Genomic DNA, 21,916 nt, shown 5'->3' on the forward strand with positions numbered 1-21,916 from the left:
TTGACTGTGTGGTACAAGGTCCTAAAGCCACAGATTGAAGCAGGAGGAGAAATCAAGGAATAAAGATAAGGAAGTTGAAGCTCAATTATCAGCAACTATATTTGTTCAAATTATTGAGAGTAAAATAGAACAAGTGAAGGACAAAGTGGATATTTTTAGTTCAGAGAAATTAGTTGAATTACAACAGAAAGAGGAAAAACTAAAGCAGTTGTATCAAAAAGAATACACAGAAGAAGAGTCTAAGTCTATTCCAGAATGTTACTGTCTTAAAGATGAAGTCTTGATGAGGAAATGGAGACTATCACATATTCAGGCAGAAGAGAAATGAGCAGAAGTTCTTCATGTTGTATGACCGGTGGATTATAGAAAGTAGGTGTTTCAGGTAGCATTTGAATTACCAGTAGGAGGTAATTTGGGAATAAGGAAAGCTCAAGGCAAAATACAGAACTTTCTTTGGCTTGACCTGCATAGTGACATGGTTGACTTTTGCCACACATGCAATTAGGTGTCACATAATTGGAAAATCTCAGACAGTGGTAAAACCAGCACTCTTAATACTGATTCTCAGTTTTGAGAAACCTTTTACAAGCGTCTTAATTGATTGTGTGGGACCCTTACCTAAAACAAAAAGTGGTAATCATTATTTGTTGAACATAATAAATGTGTCTCCTAAATTTCCAGCGGCCATTCCATGACGCAGTATGATGGCTAAAAGGATTGTAGAAGAGTTACTCAATACAGACTACACATAGAGATATAATCAGATCAAGGATCAAATTTTACATTGAAATTATTCGAGCATGTTATGGATAGGTTAGGAATAAAACAATTCAAATCCACTGTGTACCATCCAGAATTGCAAGGAGCATTAGAACGGTGGCATCAAACCTTAAGGATCATGTTGAGGGTTTATAGTCAAGACTGTCCAGAGGATTGGAATGAAGAAATTCCATTTGTACTTTTTGCAATTAGGGATGCAACTAATGAATCAACTGAATTCCATTCAAATCAGTTCTTGGACATGAAGTTAGAAGACCCCTGAAATTAATTAAGGAGAAATTGGTGAGTCAGAGTTCAGACATCACATATTTGAACAATGTGTTAAATTTTAGGCAAAGATTAAATAGAGCGGGTGAGTTGGGTATTGGATAGCATTTGAAAGTAGCACAGCATGTGATGAACAGGAAGCAGACAAGAGATCAAAAATTTGTAATTTTGCGAGTGGAGATAAAGTGTTTGTATTGCTCCCAGTGGTAAGTGAACCTTTAAAAGCAAGGTTTAGTGGGTCCAAATCGAAAGGAAATTGAGTGAGGTGAATTATTTGATAAAAATGCCACATAAAAAGAAATCTCAGAGCGTATCATGTGAATATGCTCACAAAGTACTTTGATAGGGGAAGAAAGCGAAAGGACAGTGCATTCTTGGTTACAATACAGAGTTCAGATGATTCTGAATTGGACATTCATCAAATTAAATGGAAAATGAGGAAGTCCTCAAAAATTGGGATAAGTTATTGAGTTACCTTCCAGAGGAAAATCAAAATGACCTGAAAGAATTTTTACAGTCAGATGGCAAGGCATGTGGAAATAAGCTGAGAAATACTAATCTGATTATACATGATATAGATATAAGAAATGATGTTCCAATTAAGCAACATAGAACATAGAACTTAGAAAAATACAGCACAGTACAGGCCCTTCGGCCCACGATGTTGTGCCGTGGAATAATCCTAATCCAAAAATAAAATAACCTAACCTACATTCCCCTCAATTCACTGCTGTCCATGTGCATGTCCAGCAGTCGCTTAAATGTCACTAATGACTCCGCTTCCACGACTACCACTGGCAAACTATTCCATGCGCTCACAACTCTCTGGGTGAAGAACCTCCCTCTGATGTCTCCTCTATACCTTCCTCCTAACACCTTAAAACTATGACCCCTCGTGGCAGTCAATCCTGCCCCTAATTGATTCAGCCCTCTAAAAGGGTTCAAAAAGGCACAGGTTTGAAAAGAGATTGAATGCATGCTCAAAGACAATTTGATTCAAGTGAGTTCCAGAGAATGGACCTCACCCTTGTAATGGTGCCAAAACCAGATGATTCCCGATGATAACAAAAACAGAAGTTGCTAGAAACGTTCAGATCTGGCAGCAACTGTGCAGATAAATCGGAGTTAACATTTCGGGTCTGGTCACCCTTCTAAGAACCGGTCACTGGACCTGAATTATTAACTCCGATTTCTCTCCACAGATGCTGCCAGACCTGCTGAGCTTTTCCAGCAACTTCTGTTTCTGTTTCTGATTTATAGCATCTGCAGTTCTTTCAATGTTTATTTGGTATCCAGTGATTACGTGTGGACTATCACAAAGTGAATGCAGTTACAAAATCTGATTCATACCCAATTCCATGTTTGGAAGATTGCTTTGAGAAGGTGGAACAAAACAATTAATATTTCAAAGTTGGGCTTACTCAGAGGATATTGGCAGGTACCTTTAACAGAAAGAGTGAAGGAAGTTTCAGATTTCGTGATGCCAAATGGACTGTATCAGTTTAAAAGTCGTGCCATTTGGTATGAAAAACTCACCAGCCACATTTCAGAGACTAACCAATAAAGTCGTTTCAGGATTACCCAATAATGCGGTGTACACTGATGATCTGGTGATTTTTAGCCACACATGGAAGAAACACTTGGAGCACCTATTGGAATTGTTCAATCAACTTCAGGAGGTGCGCTTGGTGATAAACCAGACCAAGAGTGAGTTCACAGAAGCTCAAGTCACATTCCTGGGCCATTTATTGGACATTGACAGGTGGTCCCTTGAGATGTGCAAACAAAGGTCGTTGGGGAGCTTCCAGTACTATGAATGAAGAGGGAAGTACTATGATTCCTGGGACTGCACTTTTTTTATCAGAAGTTTATGCAGAATTTTTGCAGTGCGGTTGCTCCAATGATTGAGCTGTTGAAGAAGTGCAGAAAATGTCAGTGGATGGAGGACTGTCAGAAAGCATTTGACAGTCTGAAATTTGTGTTAACTACTGCCCCAGTGCTAGCCATGACAAATCAGGCAAAATTATTCACAGTGGCTATCAATGCAAGTGATGTGGGTGTCGGTGTTGTACTCTTGCAGGAAGATAGAAAGACCTATTGGGTATTTTTACAGAAAATTGAATAATCATCAACAGAAATATTCCACAATTAAGAAAGAGACCTTGATAGTTCATGTTGTAACATTTCAACAATTATGTTGCTGATAATGTGTTTGAGACAATTGTTTATACTGATCATAACCCCTTAAAGGTTTTGGAAAATTTTAAGGATAAAAATTCCAGACTGTTTAGATGGAGCTTATTATTGCAGCCATTCAATTTGAAAATTATACACGTGGCAGGATGAGAGAACGGAATTGCTGACACATTGTCGTGACTTTGATGAAGGAAGACGGCGACGTTCGGTGGCAAGAAAAATCGGACTGAAATGGACTGTAGTAGTGAATGCTTGCATGCTTAGACCCAATGTAAGGTATGTGTATTGTGGTGTACTAATAAAGTAAGGCTAAAGATTTTTAAAAATGAAACCATCCTTGCATATTGATGGTTCCTTTTTTAAAGGAAGGCGATGTGATGATACCATGGCTTTAAGAAGTATACTTTGGCCTGGTTTTTATTTGGAAGAAAGGTTGAGACAGAGGTGCTGAGCAATTCACTCAAATCCAATAATGCAAGCGGCTTGTGAGGCCTTGGTCTTTTTTTAAAGTTCGAATAATAGAAGCAACCTGAATGGCGGGGGGTCAAACTCCCACAGAGCCAGGATTTTTAGTTTTAGCTTTCAACAGTGGCTGGGGTCTTGAAGCTAGATATGGAAGCCCTTGTTCCTCTCTCTATCACAGCTATAAGCCGGGCTTCTCTCCCTGCTGCTCGAATTGCATGTGGGGTAATTTATTTTTATTGAATTTATCTCTGCCAAAGCTGTGTTTATGTGATGTTGCTTTATTGGAATAGTTCATTAGTAGCACTAAGTATATTATTATTTTGTTAAGCATTTTGATAAAGTTACAGGTAAACTAAGTCGACATGGAGTTTTATAACATGGAAACAGATCCTTTGGTCCAACTTCTCCATGCCAACTAGATGTCCTAAGTTAGCCTACTTCCATTTGCCCACATTTGGCCCATACGCCTCTAAATCTTCCTATTCATGTCTCCTTCAAATGTCTTTTAAATGTTGCAATTGCAACAGCCGACACCATTTCCTCTGGCAGCTCATTCCATACATGCACCACCCTCTGTGTGAAAAAGTTACCCCTTACCTCCCTTTCATTATCTTTCCCCTCTTACTTGAAACCTATGGCCTCTAGTTTTGGACTACCCTACCCTGTAAAAAGGCTATTCTTTAATTTTTATTTAACTGCAGTGTAAAAATAAAGTGTGTTTTGTGCAAAGTTGAGTAGTATGACCAATCAAATTGCATCTCGAACACAAGATTTACACTTACCTGTAAAGTAAGAAAAAATTCGGGTCTAAGCTATCTTCTTATTCTGAGGGGGTTTGGTCTGGTCAATAATCTTTGAAGCAGCTGTACATCCAGTAATGTGGAATAAAAAGGTAAATGACAGTGACTAGCTATCAGTAACAGTGCAGTGGCATTAACTAGATGCATAATGAAGATAATATATTCTACTGTAGACAGAACTGGTACTTCAGTTCATCGTCCTTGAAGGACAATTTAGTTAAGCAGACTTTTACCTTATTTTTCTGTTCATTAAATTGTTGTTTGGCACGTAGTGGTAAGTCTAGTGTAGAGCCGTGGCTACATACATAGATATGTAAATATTCATAAACAATTAGCGGGTTTTCTGACGTAATGGTAGCACATAATTCACTAAGTGTCTTCTGCAGCCACAGGTAAACGTTGACTTCTGAGAGTGCTCTTTAAAATAATTACAGGCATTGAACGTTTTCTCGAATAACTTTTAATTTTAAGACACTTTCTCATATTTCATGAATGCCTTGCTAAGAACCACTGCAAACAAGGAATAAATATATGAAGGTTTCATTGAACAATATTCCATTGCCTAAAGATCTATATTTGCCTATCCTCTTATGAAAGTAATAGTTCTTGCAGCAGTTTATTTTGTTAAGTTGTCTTCTTGTAAAATGTGGCATTCTGTTGTCAAAGATTTAATGGGTTCAGTTCATGTCAATAACTTATAATAAATATGACACAGTCTTTGTTTCTCTAGTAGGGTAGGAAATAAGTTAGTTAAATCAGGCAAAGTTTAAAAGGTACTGTAGCCAAATTACTGCTTAAGGGTACTTTGCTGTTCAGATTTCTAAAGAGGCTAAAGATATGATCATTGATTTAAGACATTATATAGAGTAGCGTTAAATCCATACTGTCTTGATGCTGTATAAAGATAATAAATCTGGTCAGTCCCAGACCACATTTGAGTAACAGAGGGCCAGTTTGTCCTGTCAGCTACTGATTTGAGCCTGAAAGGTTACAGATTAGTTTAGTGATGTCAAGTGAACTGGCAAAGGCTTCTCTAATTTTGCTGGAAATGAGGAACCTGATGGTAAAGGGGAATCCTAATGAGTCCATCAAAGGCTTGATTTGTACCCAACAGACAAGGCAGCTGTGAATTGTATGAAAATATTGGAAATCAATAGCTTCTATGGAATTTCATTAAGCAGCAGTATCCACAATTGATAGGGCCTCATAATTTGATGGATTGTGCAAAGAAAATGATTAGCTAGGTAGAAAGAGTGATAGAATACACACAGAGGGACCTGAGATGTGTTGAACTGAGGTAATTTGTACAAAATAAAAAAATATTGATTTTACTTATGTGCAAAAACTTGAAATTGGAGGGAGGGATGGTCTTGCAAGTCATTGCTTGATGTGTCCTTTTGATTTCCTAGCAGCCCCAGGGGAAGGAGCAGATGATGCTGATAGTGGGAACGAAAGCAGAAGTGGAAGTGAGGAAACCCACATCTGTGAGAAATGCTGTGCAGAATTCTTCAAGTGGTCTGACTTCATGGAGCATCAGAAGAATTGCACTAAGAATCCACTAGTCTTAATCATAAACGACGAGGACGCAGCACGTTCAGAAGACTTCCCTGAGCCTTCTCCTGCTAGTACCCCAAGTGATCAAGGAGAAAGTGAAGCTGCCGAGGAGAGCACTCATTTGGAAGGAAATGACAGCTCCGAGGTAAAGAGTACAGAACAAGACGAGCCAATGGAGGTGGATGCTTCCACTGACAAGGGTTACCAGAATCAAGGGACCTCAAGTACTGCTACGTCACTACCTCAGATTCCTGAATCATCTTCCATGACAAATTATAACATGCCAAACACTAATGTGACTTTAGAGACTTTACAAAGTACGAAAGTGGCGGTAGCACAGTTTTCGCAAGACACACGATCTAACAGTCCTAGTTCAAATAGTGGAGTATCCACCATTGCAATCCCCATGATTCTAGAGCAGTTGATGGCTCTGCAACAGCAGCAACTCCACCAGCTTCAACTGATCGAACAAATCCGAAACCAAGTGGCAATGATGAATCCACAAACTTTGCACCCTTTAGATCCATCAGCATCTTCCCAAGGTACAAGTGTATCTGCTGCTAGTCAGCATGTTTCATTCACCGATCATTCTTCTAACCAGTTATCAGCTGTTATTTCAGCTTCGGGAACAGGACAGGCATCCAGTGTCCACCCTTCTGCCTTTGAGAGCTCACAGCAAATAGCACAGCCTGCCTCTGGAGCTAGCACTCCTGTTTTGCCCAGCAGTGTATCTCCCAGATCAGAATCCACCATGCCTCCATCCACTACTGGAGTTTCATCTTCATTGACTCCAAGTTCCAGTTCAAATACAAGTAACGCTTCCTCACAATTACAGTATTCAACATCATCACTTGGCCATGGTAATCTTCTTAGCCCAGCTTCCAGCATGCCTAATCCACTGCTACCTCAGAACACATCAAGTAGTGTGATCTTCCAAAACCCACTGGTCAGCATTGCTGCAACTACTAATGCTCTAGATCCACTGGCTGCCCTTATGAAACATCGCAAAGGAAAACCACCCAATGTTTCTGTGTTTGATCCCAAAACAAGCTCAGAAGATCCATTTTTCAAGCATAAATGTAGGTTTTGTGCTAAGGTCTTTGGAAGTGACAGTGCATTACAGATTCACCTCCGTTCTCATACAGGAGAGAGGCCGTTTAAGTGTAATATTTGTGGAAATCGGTTTTCCACTAAAGGTAATCTTAAAGTTCACTTTCAGAGGCATAAAGAAAAATACCCTCACATCCAGATGAATCCATATCCAGTCCCTGAATACCTTGACAATGTCCCAACTAGCACAGGCATTCCGTATGGAATGTCCTTACCACCAGAAAAACCAGTGACAACATGGTTGGACACCAAACCTGTACTATCAACGTTACCAACTTCAGTTGGATTACAGTTGCCTCCAACTCTATCAAATATTACCAGTCTAGCTGAGTCCCCAGCTGTGACTCCTTTGAACAGATCACCTCAAAGACCATCTCCTCCATCAAGTGAATGTGCGTCTTTGTCACCAAATATAAACAAGAACGAGTCCAACATTCCAATAACTGCAGAATCTCCGCAATCAATTAATGGTGGCAATTTGGTTCCCATTGTTCAAGGTTTAAATGCACCTACATCGAATTTCAAATCAGCAGAGGGCTGCCCGAGTGGACAGTCAGTTTCCTCTGCTCCTTGCTCTACCACATCTTCTACTGCTGTGGACAATGGAGTGAACAGCATTCCTACATCTCTCCCAAGTCCTCTGCTTCCCATAATATCTGGTCAGTTTAAGGCAAAGTTCCCATTTGGTGGCCTATTAGACTCTATGAAAACATCTGAGACCTCAAAATTGCAGCAGTTGGTGGAGAACATTGATAAAAAGATGACCGACCCCAACCAGTGCATTATTTGTCATCGCGTACTTAGTTGCCAGAGTGCTCTGAAGATGCATTATCGCACACACACAGGTGAGAGGCCTTTTAAGTGCAAAATCTGTGGGCGTGCTTTTACTACCAAGGGCAACTTAAAGACACATTTCGGAGTTCACCGAGCAAAGCCACCTCTTCGAGTACAACATTCTTGCCCCATTTGCCAGAAGAAATTTACAAATGCCGTTGTTTTACAGCAGCACATTCGTATGCATATGGGTGGACAGATTCCAAATACACCTTTGCCAGAGGGCTTCTCAGATAGCATGGACACTGACCTAGCTTGTGATGAGGTGAACGCTGAACTAATGAGCAACTATGCTGATGATGAACTAATGGATGAAAATTCAATGGATGAGGAGGCGGAGTTAAACATTGCCACAACTGAGTCTTCAAAGCAACTGTTATGTTATTCTGGTTCATCACCAAACTCTCCTCCTTCAGTGATTTCTAGCATCACTGCACTGGAAAATCAGATGAAGATAATAGACTGTGCTTTGAGCACACAACAGCGTTCCAGCATGAAATCTGTTGAAAATGGATCAATGGAAAGTGATCGCTTAACTAATGATTCCTCCTCTGCTGTTGGTGACTTAGAAAGTCAGAGTGCAGGTAGCCCAGCAATGTCTGAGTGTTCTTCTTCAATGCAGGCATTGTCACCTGTACACAGTAATGCTGACAGTCAAAGATCAAAGTCACCAGGATTTGGCAACCAAGAAGAGCCACATGAGACATCAGTGAAATCAGAAAAAGCAGACAGTCCATCAACTCATCGGGAGAATGGAGGTGCACTAGATCTGACAGCCAACAACCTGGGTCGGCCGATCATCAAAGAAGAGGCTTTTAGTATGCTGTTCCCCAACCAAGAATGTGGTAAGTTGAAAAGTACTGTTTGTAGTATCTGTGGCAAATCTTTTGCTTGTAAAAGTGCATTGGAAATTCACTACCGCAGCCATACTAAAGAGCGTCCATTTCTTTGCACAATCTGCAATCGTGGTTGCTCCACTATGGGTAATTTAAAACAGCACTTACTGACGCACAAGATGAAAGAACTTCCTTCTCAGTTATTTGAACCCAACTCCACTCTAGGTCCCACCCAAAGTACTCCTAGCCTGGTCACCAGCACCGCACCAACCGTGGTCAAAATGGAAGTCAATGGTCACAGCAAGCCGATCTCCCTAGGTGATGGTACGCAGGTTCCAGTTGGTATACAGGCTCCATCTGCACCACAGACAGCCATGAGTCCAGGTATGACACCCATTCTGGCACCGCCACCTCGAAGGACACCCAAGCAGCATAACTGTCCATCCTGTGGGAAGACCTTTTCTTCTGCAAGTGCTCTTCAGATCCATGAGCGCACACACACTGGTGAAAAGCCATTTGGCTGCACAATCTGTGGCAGAGCTTTTACAACAAAAGGGAATCTTAAGGTAAGATCATTTTAATGTATAAATTAGTGATAAGAATTAAAGGCTACGACTCTTTAAACCATGAACCTGCTCAAGTAAACCTGATTCAAAATGTTAGCAACAGCAAATGTAATGCTTTAACGATTAACAAGATGGCCCAATCACATATTGTTTATGTCTAGATTGAGGTTTGACGTTATACAGCGTGCTGAATAGATCATATTTACAGACAATGCGCACACATACGGATTTGTGATGAACTAACTTTAGTCACTTACAAGCCAAGAAAACATTTGATATATCGGATAAATATTTAAAATGGTAAAATAATAAAGAAATGATGAATGTAACTTAATAATGCATTACATATGTTGTTAAATATTATTTTAAGACTTAAAATAAGTATGACCTTGACCACTGAAAGACCTTATCACTTTACAGAATTAAATTTTTTAACCCTACACATTGTACAACAACCCCCATTTGATTCATTCAAGCCTGTCGGTTTTGTCACTTAACTTGTCACTGGAATGTATCTGACCAGCATATATTCATAGGAAATATCTCACTACATAATCAGTAGGTGCAATGCAGTTGCCCCTTTGAAAAGGTCGGTATAGATAAGTCTAGAATTTTGGCAGTGCATATAAACACTGGAAGAATTTTACCAGTAAGTAGCTGTTCAAGCTAAATACTCAAAATTGTAAACATTGATGCAACAAAGGAAGAGATTTCTCGACACAAGTGTACTGTATAAAGCAAATTACAATCCTTGTGTTTTGCAGTTCATTCATTTCCAGATGGGTACCATATATACAAAATATGATAAATGAGAAATTCAAGCTATATATATAATGTGTTTAATAAGCATTAGAATGTTCCATAATAGCTATGTGCATTTTTAACTCTAAATCCAGAGCTATGTGATATCTGATGATATTACAATGATTATATAGCTTTGGCTGGAAGCCGGATAAGTATGTAATGAACGATTTAGGCTATGTAGTTAAAACGATTGAATGCAAAATGACTTTAATTCTGCACTTTAAACTGTGTTTGCTTAAATCCTATATAATTACAGTAAAAATTATGTTTATGGGCTTCAAGAACTGTCAATCTTAAAAATGCCACATAATAATAAATTGGACAAAATTGATTAAAACTGTTAGTTGCTTACATATATTATTTTGCCCTAGTGAATTAACACTAAAACTATGAGATTGAAACTGAATGTGTGCATGCTATTTAGGATTACGTTTAACGTTCCTTTCCTTTTCAGATGCAAAAGTCAAAATTCAACATTCTGTGTCTTGTTAATCCTTCATCAGAAACCACTATCTATTGGAAAGGTAGCAGATATAAATTTACAGGAGTTAAACCTTGAAAACTCATCTTAGTTTATTATAGCTGTATATTTCAACATGCCACATATTGCACAAATTTTAAACATTGCTATTGAATTGAATGACAAATATATAATTTCTAAGGGACACTATGTAATGGTTCAACTCACCCAGGCTCCTCCAACAGGACTTTTCAAACTCATAACCTGTATCACCAGAGGACAAGGTCAGGCTCACATGGGGATGTCACCACCTTCAAGTTCCCTCCAATCCTAACCTGGAACTGTATCACTGTACCTTCACTGTTGCTTTGTCAAAATCCTACACTGAAGGATCACAGTGGTTGAAGAAGGCATCCTCTCAAGGGCAATTAGACATGAGCAACAAATGCTGGTCTAACCTGCTTCCCTAGTTTTATTATTTTACCATAAGCTGAATTTTACACTCTTCCATCAAGCGTTTTGAAGGTGGGAGTTGGCTTATAAACTTGGTTCACAGCCATTACCTATCCATCACCTCCACTGATTTGTATATAGTTTAACAGGGGACAGTGGAGGCATCAGCAACCCACTATGGAGGCCCAACCCCTAACATCTGCGGCTATTCCACCCATGGTAATAGGAGGCTCATTATCATGCAGGAAGTCAAATACCTTTTACTACACAAAAACCAAAAGAACTGCGGATGCTGTAAATCAGAAACTAAAATGGAAGATGCTAGGAAAGTTCAATAGGTCTGGCAGCATCTGTTAGCATTTTGGAACTGATTCTGAGGAAGGGTCACTGGACCCGAAACATTAAATCTGATTTCTCTTCACAGGTGTTGCCAAATCTGCTGAGCTTTCCCAGCAACTTCTGTGTTGTGCCTTTCACTACATGGCTGGTGTAGCATTGTGTTGCAGGGGACAATCCTCCTCTGCGTGTCTCCATTGCCTAAGGGTGGCTTCACTACAACCTGCTCCCAGCCCCAGCACTGGATCACACCTTATTCCCCCTGGCTCTCAAACCCAACCTTGCATCCCACCCTCATCTCCCTGTCCAGGCAATGACCCCCAACTAAGTAATCAATTCCAGCTCCTGTCAACATTCCTTGCTGCCTGGCTGCAGTGACAATCTCTATTAGAGACTGCCTGTAGTCCCAGCTGCGGCTACCAGGTGCTCGCAACAATTGGGACCACGTAGCCATTAATTTTCATGGCCACAAGCATTTTATCCTTGGACAGACTCCCCGCCTTTCTAGGAATGGGAAGCGATCTTGACACCCAGGAGAATTCAAACCCCTGGGTACGTTCTCTGTTGATCAATGTCAGATATGAATAAGTAAGCCGGAACAGTCTATCTGATTCTCCGTGGCCACTTCAGTTTGGCTCATCATGACGAGTTATCCTGAAGCTCTTCGACAATTGGAACAACAACTTGAGATGCAGCATATAACATATAGCTGATACACTACCACCCATTTGGACTATTTCTGAGACCAATTCCAATCCTGACCCCCACCACACTTTTATCCCAATTGAGAACGGAGCATTGAGTGGCAACAGGGCTTCCAAATATGAATATGACATAGGAAAGTAAGAGCAAGATAATGTCGTTTAGCCACTCAAGTTCCTCTGCCATTTTAGTTCACAGCTGATCTTCTGTCTCTCGACCACATATTCCCATGCTTTCTCATTTCTCTTGATTTTATTAGAATCTAGAAATCTTATCATAGAGTCATACAGCACGGAAACAGACTCTTTGGTCCAACTCGTCCACGCTGACTGGACATCCCAATCTGACCTAGTCCCATTTGCCAGCATTTGGCCCATATCCGTCGAAACCCTTCCTATTCATATACCCATCCGGATGCTTTTTAAATGTTGCAATTGTATCCACCACTTCCTCTGGCAGCTCCTTCCATACGTGCACCACCTGCTGCATAAAAAAGGTGTCCCTTTCGATCCCTTTCAATCAGTCCCCTCTCATGTTAAACCTATGCCCTCTAGTTTTAAACTGTCCCACCTTAGGAAAAAGATCTTGGCTATTCACCCTGCCCACACCCCTCATGATTTTGTAAGCGTCTCTAAAGTCATCCCTCAACCTCCAACGCTCCAGGGAAAAAAGCACCAGCCTATTCAGCCTCTCCTTATAACTCAAATCCTCCAGTCCCAGAAACATGCTTGTAAATCTTTTCTGCACCCTCTGAAGTTTAACAACATCATTTCTGTAGAAGGGTGACCTGAATTATATGCAGTACTCTAAAAGTGGCCCCTCCAAAGTCTTGTACAGCCGCAACATGATTTCTCAACTCCTATACTCAGTGTTCTGACCAATGAAGACAAGCATGTCAAATGACTTCTCCACCACCCTGCCTATCTGCGACTCCACTTTCAAGAAACTGTGCACCTGCACTCCCATGTCTTTTTGTTCAGCAATACTCCCCAGGGCCCCTACTATTAAATGTGTCAGTCCTGCCCTGGTTTGCCTTATGCGTTGAGCATACTCATGGACTGAGTTTCCACAGACCTCTGGAACAACAAATTTCAACTGTCCACAATTCCTGAGTGAAGAAATTCCTTCTAATTTCAGTCTTAAATGATTTGTGACATTCCGATGCTTTGTCCTATGATTCTAGAACCCCTTGCACACCCCCAATGCCTCTTTGAGCTGTGTCCAGGAGAAACATCGTCCTGCATCAACTTGTGTGCAATGTCCGCATATTTAATATTTTGGCTTCACAAGGTTGGATGCAATTGTGGGCACAATTGTGAGTTACGTTATCAGATGGGAAAGCCAAACGATTCGGTGTGGCATGAATTTTACACCCCACCCAGTATTACTCAATGACTTTGATGGAAATTAAAATTGGACAGTTTTGAGACTATTGTTGCATCCAAACTGTCAGTTTCCCAACTGGTGGGATAGGATTAAAATTACCATCATTTGGCTGAGTGAAAAATTAGTATTTCACCTGATTGCATGGGTTTCTTATCTGGAGAGTTAGGCTAAAATTCCCGCAAGTGATAACAGTTCTTGCAAAGCATCGCTTGCTTGTTTATTTGTAGTAGATGACATACCTGTTCGAAACACTAAGTCAAATTGCGGAGAAGGAGAAGAGAGAAATCAGCAACATAAATTTGTCATTATATTAATGTAAATTCCATACTAATTCATCATGCGAGGCCAATAAAGTCTGTTTCAGTTTTCAAATTTAATACTTATGAATAACATTGGGGATTTCTATCCCCCAGAAATAACTTCATATCACTTTCCTCAGTAGTTTGAGTTGGAATTTTGATTCTCTAATTAGTATTTGGTCCAAAACAATGACATATACTGGTAACAGATATTATCGAGTGGGAAAACAGTTATATAATATTGGAGATTGCAAACAAATCAAATAGTTGACAGATGCCTTACTGAAGTGGTTAACAAATATAGCAAGAAATTTCAAAAGGTGGAATGTACATTAATTCATGTACACATTTTCCTTAACAAATTGTAATCATGTTTTGAGGTGCCCATTTGTTATATGTTTAAACGGGTGATGGTGGGCAACATCGGACAAATTGAATGAAAGATTTCATTCAATCATAGATTTCATGGGCTTCTCTTCCGGCATTGAGCCTGTATTGGAATGCCTGAGCAGCGCACATCAGGTAGGGAGAGAAACAGTCAGGTTATATTACTAGCTTAAAATCTTCCTTTAAAACACTGCACCCTGATGATTCTGTGCATCAGCACTTTTAACGCAGATTTTGGCAATGAAAACAAATCTAACTAAATGGAAATTGTTCCTACGTGGAGTAACTTGTAACTTTTTAAAAACTTGTTCTTAAAGTCAAATAATAATAATAAATTGTGTTCATTTTTCTTCCACTTTTCATGGTTAAGCCTGGAGAGTCTCCAGACTATTTATTTTAGGGATTATCACAGTCCTCATTTGACATCTGCGCATGCTGTATCCAACAGGGGTCACTGAATAACAGAGGGAGCCGTACGATTGATTTTTTTTCTGTCCCTAGACTATCTTTTTTGAGATCAGTTATTGGATCTTCACAGATCGGCTGAAGTCAATTGCCATTTTTTAAAGAATGCTCCCGTTCTAAATAGAATGCTTCCCTCCTCCACAAAACACCTCACTGTGGAACAAAGCATTTTGTTGGTATTGTGTAGTTTTCTTTAAAATAATAGTAGGCAGTTCTATGAATTGCTGTTCATACTGTTTGAATGAGAGAATCAGATTTGTTGGACATTAAATGCTGCAAAGACTTCAGTACTTCAGGACAAACACAGTTTTGAACTGCTTTACATGCACAGGTTCTTTGCACAGATCAGTTCATTTTAACAATTAGATCACTGTTAATGCGTTGTTATATGTACATGTCTATAACATTATGAGTACCTTAGGGTTCTAAACGTTACAGATACCAACTCTCGTTGTCGTGAATAGGTGAAAACTGACCTGTCAATTATTATTGTGCATTGTTATTGGCATCACTGCAGAGGACTATAGTGGATAAAACATTCCTGTTCCCAGGAGGTGATCACCCCTGATCAGTGAGCAGTCAGGATAGTAGGTGGTGGTTATTTGAAAGAGGAGTCAAACAAAGGCAGCTCAGGAGACTACTTTTAAACAGACACTCAGAATGGAAAATATTGGAAGTGACAGTACTCTGAAGGAGTGCATCCAACACTATAGCAACAAGGTAAGGTGCAGGAGGGACCAACAAAGTGTGGGAACACAGTCGTTAGTGGAGTGTCCTTTCTCACAGCGGGGCAGACATACATTTTTTTTGTAACCATCATCGAAGCTCCGCATGATGAGTTCTCTTCCTGGTGCTGGGGTAACAAACACCACACAGCTGATGCCAAATATTTTTGGGGGAGGGGAGTGAGCCAGAGGTTGTGGTAAATATTGTTATCAATGACACATGATTTCAGTATTTTCTGTCTTTAATGTCAGATTTTCTGGGGAGAAATGTGAAACCTCAGAAAACCTTAGTGAGATAGAGATAGGAAGATAGGGAAGATCAATACGTGACTTGAAGCATGGTGCAGGAGGAATGATTTTGGATTCTTGGAACATTGTGACCAGTTCTGGTCTGTTCACCTATCAAAAGGAACAGGTTACTCCCCAATATGAATGAGACCGATTATACTTGCAGGAAGGTTCATTAATGCGGCTACGGAATGTTTAAACTAAATTGGCAGTGATGGACAGCCATATACAGCAGTAGAAAAGAAGAATAATGCATAAGATGGACAGTACCAATGAAAGGAATGTGTGTTATGATAGTAGAATGGGATTATGAAGGCCAACAAGGAGTGCACAGTGCATGTACATCAATTCATAAAGCATGATGAATAAAGTTAGGGAGCTACAAGCATAAATAGTCTAGGAATACTTTGTTGTGACAATGGAAATATGACTTAAAGTGGTGAGAACTGGGTACTTTATGCAATATGATATGTAGTGTTCAGAAAACATGAGAGCAGAAAAGAAACAGGAAATGGTAGTAATGATTAGGTAAGTCATTGTAGCATTAGAAAGAGATGTTTCGATTACAGCCCAAGGACAGTGTACATTTGGTTAGAGCTTAGAAGCAAAAGAGCTAGGATTATACTCCTTAGAGTATTCTATAAGCCTCCTATAGAATAGCAACAGAGACAGAGGAACAAACCCTCAGGGAAATCACAGAGAGCTGTAACATCTATCAAGCAGTAGGACTTTAAATACTTGCATCATCACTTAGGATAACACTTCAGGTACAGGCCAGGTGCATTCCAAAACAGCAAAAGGTAAGGGAGCCAAAACAGAATTCCATGGATGATGAGGTGGAGATGATGACGAAACGTTTATAAAGGAGCATTTATGATGCATTTCTTATTTGAAAACCAGGTAAAATATAATAGGTTGAGAGGTGACATGGGAAGAAACTAGCAAACAAAGTATCAGAAAAAATGGTAGCTAATATAAAAGGAAATCCAAAAATCTTTTACCAGCATGTAAATTGTATGATGGTTGTAAGAAATGGAGTATGTCCTACTGGGGACAAAGAGGGTAGTTTATGCTTAGAGACATGGGGCAAGACCAGAACCTGGTGAGTTTTCAGTATTGGTGTTTACTGAGGAGGAGAAATCTGATAAAGTTTCAATAGAATCAGGGAGAATGGAGGCAATGGAGAGTGTGGGAGTTGAAAAGGAAGAGGCATTGAAAAAACTGGCTATACATAGGATAATTAAGTCACCTGGTCAAGATTGTTTGCACCTCACTACTAAAAGAACTATGAGTGTTTTTGTTTTGTTCATTCACAGCGCGTGAATGTTGTTGGCTGGGTCAGCATTTATTGTCTGTCCCTAATTGTTAAGAGTCTACCACATTGCTGTGGGTCTGGTTGGAATCACGTAGATCGGGATGGCTGTTTCCTTCCCTAAAGGAACATTAGTAAACCAGATGGGTTTTTCCTGACAATCAGCAATGGATTCATAGTCACTATTAGACTCTTAATTCCAGATTTTGTTTTCATTGAATTCAAATTGCACCATCTGCCGTGGCAGGATTCGACCCCAGAAAACTGCCTGGGTCTCTGGATTAATAGCCTAGCGATAATGTTACTAGGCCATCACCTTCCCTTAAAGTGAGATAACAGTGGGCTTTGCTTAATTTTTCAAGATCCCCTACATATGGAGGAAGTACCAAAGTACTGGACAGTGACAAACGTGGCATTCTTATTCAACAAAGGGTGCTAGAACAATACTGACAGCTACAGGCCAATTAGACATCTGTGTTAAGTAAGGATTTGGGATCCTTACGTGGGGGTGGCGGGGGGGGGAATCAACAGGCATTTGCAGCAGTTTGAGTTAATCAAGGATGTCCATCAGTGCTTGTGAAGCGAAAACCATGCTTGATAATCTAATTGTTTATTTTTATGAGCAACAGAGAAAGTTGATGAAGGAAATGCAATGGATGTTGCCTATGTAGAGTTTATGAAAGCATTTGACAAGGTACCATGTAAAAGACTGGTTGACCAGTCTTACAGTTTGAGGCTTACAGAGTAGGAAGGCAAGTGTACAGTTGGATTAAAAAGAACTTCAGGCTAGAAATCATCAGGCACAGCACATGGTTGTTTTTTATTCAGACTGCAAAGTGGGAGACAGTGTGTTACCCAACAGTTAGTGATAAATCACTCTTACAGTGGGATCTTGGAATGGAAAGCAGAAATTTGAAACTTGACAATAATACCAAACTTAGAGGAATGGCAAATTGCAAGTTGTAGGGAGGGTAGTAGGAATTTCCTGCAACAGATCGTAGGACAGGATCTTCCCCTGTCAAGGTGGCAGGAAAGATGACGGAAGGAGAAAATAATCAGACTGATAAGCGCTGAGAAGATACCCGTTCCTGCCACCACAGGCATTAACTGAGTGGAAGGCCTTCACACCCTGCCAACAGTTGAGACCCTTGAGTGAACAATTAATGTGACTTAAGAAAATGTTCATGTCTGCACTGTGTTTAACTCTGTTCCTTACATGCAGGAATACAACTGCCTTCAAGCAACAAATGGAGCGGCATGCCTGGCTGGTTTTGTTGGAGAGGATAGGGGCAGAGTGTGGTCTAGTTGATCTGACCTAATTTTTGGGTGATGAGAGGCAGGGAGATGGCCACTGAAAGGTACCCCAGCCCTTGCTTCTGACCTTCCAACCCCCAACTGTCTCTCCCCATGAGTCTCATCCTATGATCTCCCTGAACTGCAACCTGCTTGGCCCCCTGCTCCTGGACCTCCACAGAATCATAGAATCCCTACAGTGTGGAAGCAGGCCATTCAGCCCATTGTGTCTACACTAACCCTCCAAACAGCATCCCCCCACCCTGTCCCTGTATGCTTGCATCTCCCATGGCTAATCCACTTAATCTGCACATCCGTAGCCACTATGGGCAATTTAGCATGGCCAGTCCACCTAAACCGCTCATCTCTGGACTATGGGAGGAAACTGGAGCACCCAAAGGAAATCCATGCAGGCACCAGAAGAATGTGCAAATTCCACACAGACTGTCGCCCAAGGGTGGAATCGAACCGGGTCCCTTTTGCTGTGAGGCAGCTGTGCTAACCATTGAGCCATGATGTCGCTGTGCCACCAGTAGCTTTGGTCCTGGAAGTCATACTGCAGTTCCCAGTGGTTGCTGGCCTCTGACTGATGCGTGGTTTTAATTGGTGCAGAATACCTCTGGCCCTAGAAATGATCCGGCAGAAAGCGCACAGGGTCACCACATAGTTGTCTGGTAGGCATAAGGTCCAATGTGCTTTCCTGTTCGTGACTGTGAATGGTAGCATCCAGCCCATCTTTACACCAACCACTACATTTAGAAGATAAAGCGAATTGATAGATTTGAACAATGGACAGAAACGTGGGAAGTTGACTTTAATGTAGAGAAGTTTGAAAAGATGCATTTTGGCAGAATGTATGAGAGAAGCAACATGGACTTAAAGGTATAATTCTAAAAGATATGCAGGAACACAGGAACCTAGGGCTGTGTGTGTTCAGTGGTGAATGAACATGGCAGGACATATTGAGAGCATTTTGGCTTCATAAGTAAAGGCATTTAACTTCAAAAGCAGAGAAGTTTTGCTGAACTTAACTAAAGCTCTCGTTAAGCCCCAGCTCAAGTGTTTGGTCCAGTTGTCATTCCATCCTAGGAATGATACAAATGTCCCTGAGAAAATGCAGAAGAGGTTTCGCAATTTTCTTTCAGGGAGAGGAGGGTTTTAATTATGAGATTAAGTTGGAAAGGTTGGGTTTACTTCCTTTGGAGCAAAGACAGAGGTTACAAAGCTATAACAGGTTTTGATAACGTAGATACGAAAATAATCTTTGAATTATCTGAATGTACAGGACTAAAAGACACAGATTTCAGAAATAATGTCAAGAGATACAGGGAAAATATGAGGAAGAACTTTTGTATGCAGCAAGTGCTGCTGACTTGGCACTTGCTGCCATGAGGGAGATGAAAGTAAAACAATCAATGGTTTTGAAAGGAAATTGGATGAGCATTGACAAAAAGTAAACTTGCAAAGCTGCAGAGACAGAGCAGGGAGTTGGACTGACTTGATTGCTCTTCTGCAAGCCAGAATGGACCCTGGGCCAGTTACCTCCTTCAGTACTCTCAGTGTCCCAGCGACCCTATATTTTATATTTTGAGCAACAAGGACATACCTGCTAGTTTCGGATTAATGCATGTTAAAGCACTTTTGGTACCATTAAGGAAGATCTTCCAATGTCCTGGATTACTGTCTCTTCAATTTGTATTATCAGAAAATGACTGAATAATGATTTATTTCAGTGTTGTTTATGGGAACTTACTTAACACCTAATGGTTGCTGCATTTACCAAACAAACGGCCATGACACCAATTACTTTGATTGCCAAGTGTCTTTTCAAGGCTTCTGCCACGATAACTTTAGTTGGAGATCCCCTCTGTGAAAAAACAGGATTTCGTCCGAAGTTGCAAAGCCCTTGAAGACATTTTGTATCTGTGTCACTTTGAGACATCTCTAAGCAATATGATAAGGCACATTGTCAATGAAAATCATGTTTTAAACTAACAAACTATTAAATATATTTTGAAATTTGTTCTCCACAAAAAGCCTCCGAAATTGAGGATGCCCCTTTATTTTGACTCATTCATTTACATCTACATTGTTAATATCACTGTTAACAGGATGTTTGCATAAGTAGCACTGTAAGAGTTATATATTTCCAACTGAACATCCTTCGTGATTTAAAAAGAAGTTTCCAAATGCAATCCTAGTAAAATAAATCCTGACAACAGTTGTTTTCAAAAGTTTTTAGCTTTGAGCAAACTGAGAAAAAAATGACATTCTGACACGATTGTCCTAACATCTTTTTCTTGCACGAGTGTCGATCACAATTGATAATTATTTTATTCATATAGTGTCTCATTGACAAACCTTCAGTTAACAAAGAAATACAGTGATTGACGAAAAAAGAAAGTTTTGCTTAAATCAACACTTACAAATATACTAAATGGACTTAGATATCATCTTATTTCAGGAACATGGGCATTTTCTCAAACTATAAGTATTTTATTCTGAATTAGTTTTGAATCCCACTTCAGTTTATGCACGGAATCGTTTCATATGCAAAGCAGGCTTAATATTCAGATAATTGAGCTGTAAAATTAAACTGACAGGTGCATTCTGATTTGCAAGTTTATTGACCAGGCAGCAGTTCAACTATGAGTGTCCATAGATTGTGTTCTTTCTTCAACACAATTAGACTTGTGGCCCCAAAGCATAACCACTTAAGTGCAAGTGCACCGGAGAAACAAAAGTAACTTATTGTGCATTATGTCAAATAATACTGTCATGGGAAAATGAGAAGGTAAGTGTTAGGAGACCATATTCCCTCAGATTCAACGTTGACTAAAGGATGGACTGGAGGTCACAAACATCTGACAATTTGAGCCACTGCATGTTGAGTCTCCCAACTTACAAAAAAAACATACACTTTTAATATGATAAAACATCCCAAACTGGTTCACGGGATCATTATTAAACATCATTTGATACCATGCCACATAAAAAGATGTCAGCACAGGTGACCAAAAACTTGATGGAAGAGATAGGTTTCAAAGGAGGATAAAAAGGTAAAGAAATTTAGGGAAGGAATTGCAGAGCTTAAGGCCAGGGTAGCTGAGAGCATGACCACCAGTCATGAAGAGGTGAAAATTGAGGATGTGCAAGAAGCCAGAATTAAAGGAGTGCAGAAATGTTAGAAGTTTGTAAAGCTAGAGGTTGCAGAAATGAGGTGTGATAAAATCAGAAAACAAGGCTGAGAATTTAAAATATTTCATGCCAATCTGTGCTTGGTGGTAAGTTGGCAAAATTTGATCCCTTTTAGTTAACCATGAATACTACTGTGGGATGTTTGGTTGTATAAGTATAGTCTATTCCTCATTAACTATATGAGTCTGTTGGGTCTAGGCCCAAAACGTCAGCCTTCTGCTCCTCTGATGCTGCTTGGCCTGGTGTGTTCATCCAGCTCTACACCTTGTTATCTCTGAATCTGTTAATGCTTGATTTTATGCTTACCTCCTGGTTTTACATATTGTATTGGCTTCTCTTCTACAAAATATTAGTCCCAAAATGCTCCAATAATCCATCTTTGACTCCTGTTCCTCGTTGA

At 40.1% G+C, this 21,916-nt stretch overlaps 1 protein-coding gene across 4 annotated transcripts in view; it reads left to right on the forward strand.

Annotated features, from left to right (window-relative positions):
* LOC125451649 (sal-like protein 3) overlaps positions 1-21,916 on the forward strand; it is a 67,938-nt gene that overhangs the window by 39,025 nt on the left and 6,997 nt on the right. The window contains exons 3-4 of one of the 4 annotated variants that reach the window (XM_048529054.2): positions 5,918-8,851; positions 9,068-9,408. In XM_048529054.2, coding sequence (XP_048385011.1) covers positions 5,918-8,851; positions 9,068-9,408 — 3,275 coding nt within the window. Of the gene's footprint in view, positions 1-5,917; positions 9,409-21,916 lie in introns of all 4 variants that reach the window. The other 3 variants (XM_048529056.2, XM_059645958.1, XM_048529064.2) reach the window with 3 other exon arrangements.

Source organism: Stegostoma tigrinum, chromosome 5 (genome assembly GCF_030684315.1).
Source record: "Stegostoma tigrinum isolate sSteTig4 chromosome 5, sSteTig4.hap1, whole genome shotgun sequence".
Lineage (NCBI taxonomy): Eukaryota > Metazoa > Chordata > Chondrichthyes > Orectolobiformes > Stegostomatidae > Stegostoma > Stegostoma tigrinum.